Genomic DNA, 3,541 nt, shown 5'->3' with positions numbered 1-3,541 from the left:
CCGCTCCCCCAGCCGCGGTCTGTCCTCCCTAATAACCACTCTTGGTTCTGCAGCAATGCCGTCTTCAAGAGCCACGGTTACTGCCTGTCCCAGGCCCTGCGATTCACCATAGAGGAGATCAACAATTCCAGCACGCTGCTTCCGAATGTCACTCTGGGCTACGACATCCACGACACCTGCTCTGAGCCCGCCAACCTCCACGCCACCCTGAGTGCCCTCATCCGCAAAGGCAGGCAGGATGTCCAGCTGCTCCCCACCTTACAACACTATGAGCCCCAGGCTGTTGCTGTCATCGGCCCCGACAGCACACAGCTGGCCCTCACCACAGCTGCCATCCTCGGCATCTTCCTTGTACCAGAGGTAAGTGCAGCTGATGAAGAATAGGGATCCTGAGCATCGAGGGTTTGAGAGAGGGTGGACTCAGAGCTGAGGAGGCTGCTAGAGCTGGAAACGCAGCCCCTCTGTGTGGGCTGGCTGGGGTCCCTTCCCAGCCCCTATCTGGAGGCAGGCAGGAATCACAGTTGGCTCACCGTCCATCACAGTTTTTTCCTGCCACGGCACACTCGGTGCTGGCTCCACTGCCTGCCCAGCTCTGAGTCTCCCCAGGACAGGCTGCCCGTGCCATTAGCTCTCAGGGATGCCACTGCCTGGGGCAGTGCCTCTCCCTTTCTCCTGGCTCACTTTACAGATCAGCTATGAAGCCTCTGTGGAGACGCTGAGCATGAAGCGGCTGTACCCGTCGTTCCTGCGCACCATCCCCAGTGACAGGCAGCAGGTGAAAGCTATTTTCCTGCTGCTGCAGCACTTTGGCTGGACCTGGGTGGCGCTGCTGGGCAGCGACAACACCTATGGTAGGGGTGGCCTGGATGCCCTGCAGAAGTTGCTGACCACAAGTGATGTGTGTGTGGCCTACCGAGGCACCATTCCTATCAACTCAGACACCAGCAACCCTGAGCTCCACAACATGGTCCGAATCCTCACAGACGTCAAGGTCAATGTCACCATTGTCTTCTCCAACAGCCGAAGCGCCCGCCCATTCTTCGAGGTGGTGGTCCAGAGGAACATCACAGGCATGGTGTGGGTGGGCTCTGAAGACTGGCTGTTGTCTCAAATCATCTGGCAGGTGCCTGGCATCCAGACCATTGGCACGGTGATTGGGATGACAGTTGAAAAGCCAGAGTCTGTGATGCTGGAACGCTTTGAAAGTTGGAAGATGGTGGAGGAAGGTGCTGCGGCCAAGTGTGCCGGCACTGCAGAGGCAGGCGGGGAATCCGGGGGGAGCTGCACCCAGCACTACACCAGCTGCCGCTCACTCACTGCTGCCCCCAACGTGTTCGACGCTCAAGCCTCCTTCAACGTGTACTCGGCCGTGTACGCCGTGGCCCATGGCCTCCACAACCTGCTGGGCTGTGCCTCGGGGGCTTGCAGCAAAGGCACCATCTATCCCTGGCAGGTAAGAGCAATATAAGGATCCTTTCCCACGGGGAAGGATTTTCCCATTGTGCTCAGGCCTCACAGAGACCTGGATGAGACTTCTTGCAGATGATGGGCGTCGGGAGAGCAGAGGTAGCACAGAGGAGGGATCCTCCAGCACATCTCCCTCCCAATGGCAGGAGTCTCACCATTGGAAGGGCTCCTCTCTTACTCTTTTGTTTTACAGCTCCTACAACAGATCAGGCAGGTAAACTTCACCCTGTACAAGAGCCGAGTCTCTTTTGACGCCAGCGGGGATATTTGTAAAGGCTACGACATCGTCATGTGGAACTGGAGTGGCTCAAGCTGGGCTTCTGATGTGATAGGAACCTTCCATGTCAACCCTGACAGGCTGAGCATTGACCCAGGCAAAGTCCTGTGGCACACAAAAGATAGCCAGGTACTGTTCTGCACCCAGGTCTTATTTATTCCTCACTACTGAGCTGGCTGTGTCCCAGTGCCAGCTCTTAAGGGGCATTTCCTCATAGCAGGGCAAAACTGAGGGTGGACAGAGGTGGTGTGGGGGGTGCCAGAGTGCTGCTGGGCCCAAGGTGTGCTGCTACCCACCCTGCTCACAGGCTGACCCTGTCTGCACTCCCGGCAGGCTCCCACCTCGGTGTGCTCCAAGGCCTGTGAGCCGGGGGAGTGGCGGCTGCAGCAGACCCGCCACCGGTGCTGCTTTAGCTGTGCGGCCTGTCCGTTGGGAACCTTCCTGAACAGATCAGGTTAGTACACCTTGGGGGCTGCTCCCACCCCTTCCTTGCCTGCCTGCATCCTGCCTCCTGCTCCCTTCTCCCCGTTCCCAGCCTCTTCTCTCCTGTGGTCAGTAAAGCCTGAGCTGACCTGATGGCAGTGGTCTGGCTCCGATTTGCTCACCGGTGGGTATGCAAAGCCCACGTCCTGCACTTTCCAGGGAGTGTTGCCCACAAGTGAGCCCACCTGGGCAAACAGAGCTCCTTCTCCTGTGGCCAGGGGACAGGCATGTCCGGCCCAGCAGCTGTTCCCTGCACCACATCCTCTGCCAGGGAAATTCGATGCAGTGGTTGCCTTTGTGCCCCAGATGGCACCTGGGGCTTACACACCATGCGGTCACCAGCAGCTGGCATATGGAAATGTGCCCTGCCTGGGACAGACAGCAGCAGTCTCCTGCCTCAGAGTAACCAGCCACAATGACAACCCTCTTCCTGGCAGCTGGTTCCCTGGCACCCTCAGCCTGCTCTTGGGCTACGGGGTGGGGAGGGGCAGCTCTGAGAACAACAGGAGTGAGGTCCTGTCCCATTCAAGGGGGCTGCTGCAGACTCTTCCCAGGTTATTGCTGGATGCATGGGCCCCCTCTCACCCACAGCCCTGAGCCTAACCCAGCCGAGGTCCTGCGGGCCCCACACCTCAGCCGAAGCCACAGACTTTGGGGAATTCCATGGGTGGAACTCTGGGTGTGGGGAGTCTTTTGGAAAAAGAGCCCCCTCTGCTCCCCAAGGCCTGGGAGTGCCTGTGGGAATGAGCAGAACATGAGAGGTGGGCAGAACCTGGGGGGCTGCAGGCTGGGCTGTGGCAGAACTCTTACCGGGTCCAAGGTATGCAAGGTGCCCATGTCCTCTGCAGACCCCTACGGCTGCCAGAACTGCAGGTTGGACGAGTGGGCCCCGGCAGGGAGCGAGGCCTGTTTCATCCGTACTGTCGAGTTCCTGTCCTGGTCCGAGCCCCTCTCCTGGGTGCTGCTGACCCTGGCTGTGCTCCTCATGCTGCTCATGGTGGCACTGGCTATCCTCTTTGCCCTCAATGCCTCCACACCCGTGGTCAAGTCTGCGGGCGGGAAGATGTGCTTCGTCATGCTGGGGTCCCTGGCCTGCACCTGCAGCAGCCTCTTCTGCTACTTCGGGGAGCCCACACGGCTGCTGTGCCTGCTGCGGGTGCCACTCTTTGCCGTCAGCTTCACCATGTTCCTCTCGTGCGTGGCGACCCGCTCCTTCCAGATCCTCTGCATCTTCAAGCTGAACGCGCGCTGCCCAGCGCTCTACGAGGCCTGGCTGCGGCGCCAGGGCCCGCTGCTGTTTGTGGCCGGCAGCAC

General features: G+C 59.7%; 1 protein-coding gene across 1 annotated transcript in view; it reads left to right on the top strand.

Annotated features, from left to right (window-relative positions):
- Positions 1–6: 6 nt before the first annotated feature.
- Positions 7–3,541, top strand: part of ZBTB48 (zinc finger and BTB domain containing 48) — a gene marked incomplete at its 5' end in the record, with an annotated part of 8,499 nt that continues 4,964 nt past the window's right edge. Inside the window, 5 exons of the mRNA XM_029962363.1 lie at positions 7–360; positions 689–1,453; positions 1,661–1,873; positions 2,078–2,198; positions 3,076–3,534. Coding sequence (XP_029818223.1) covers positions 7–360; positions 689–1,453; positions 1,661–1,873; positions 2,078–2,198; positions 3,076–3,534 — 1,912 coding nt within the window. The remainder of the gene's footprint in view (positions 361–688; positions 1,454–1,660; positions 1,874–2,077; positions 2,199–3,075; positions 3,535–3,541) is intronic.

The sequence above is a fragment of the Manacus vitellinus genome, unplaced genomic scaffold (genome assembly GCF_001715985.3).
Source record: "Manacus vitellinus isolate BGI_N305 unplaced genomic scaffold, ASM171598v3 scaffold_46_pilon, whole genome shotgun sequence".
NCBI classification, from domain to species: Eukaryota; Metazoa; Chordata; class Aves; order Passeriformes; family Pipridae; genus Manacus; species Manacus vitellinus.
This window is presented reverse-complemented; position numbering and strand designations above follow the sequence as displayed.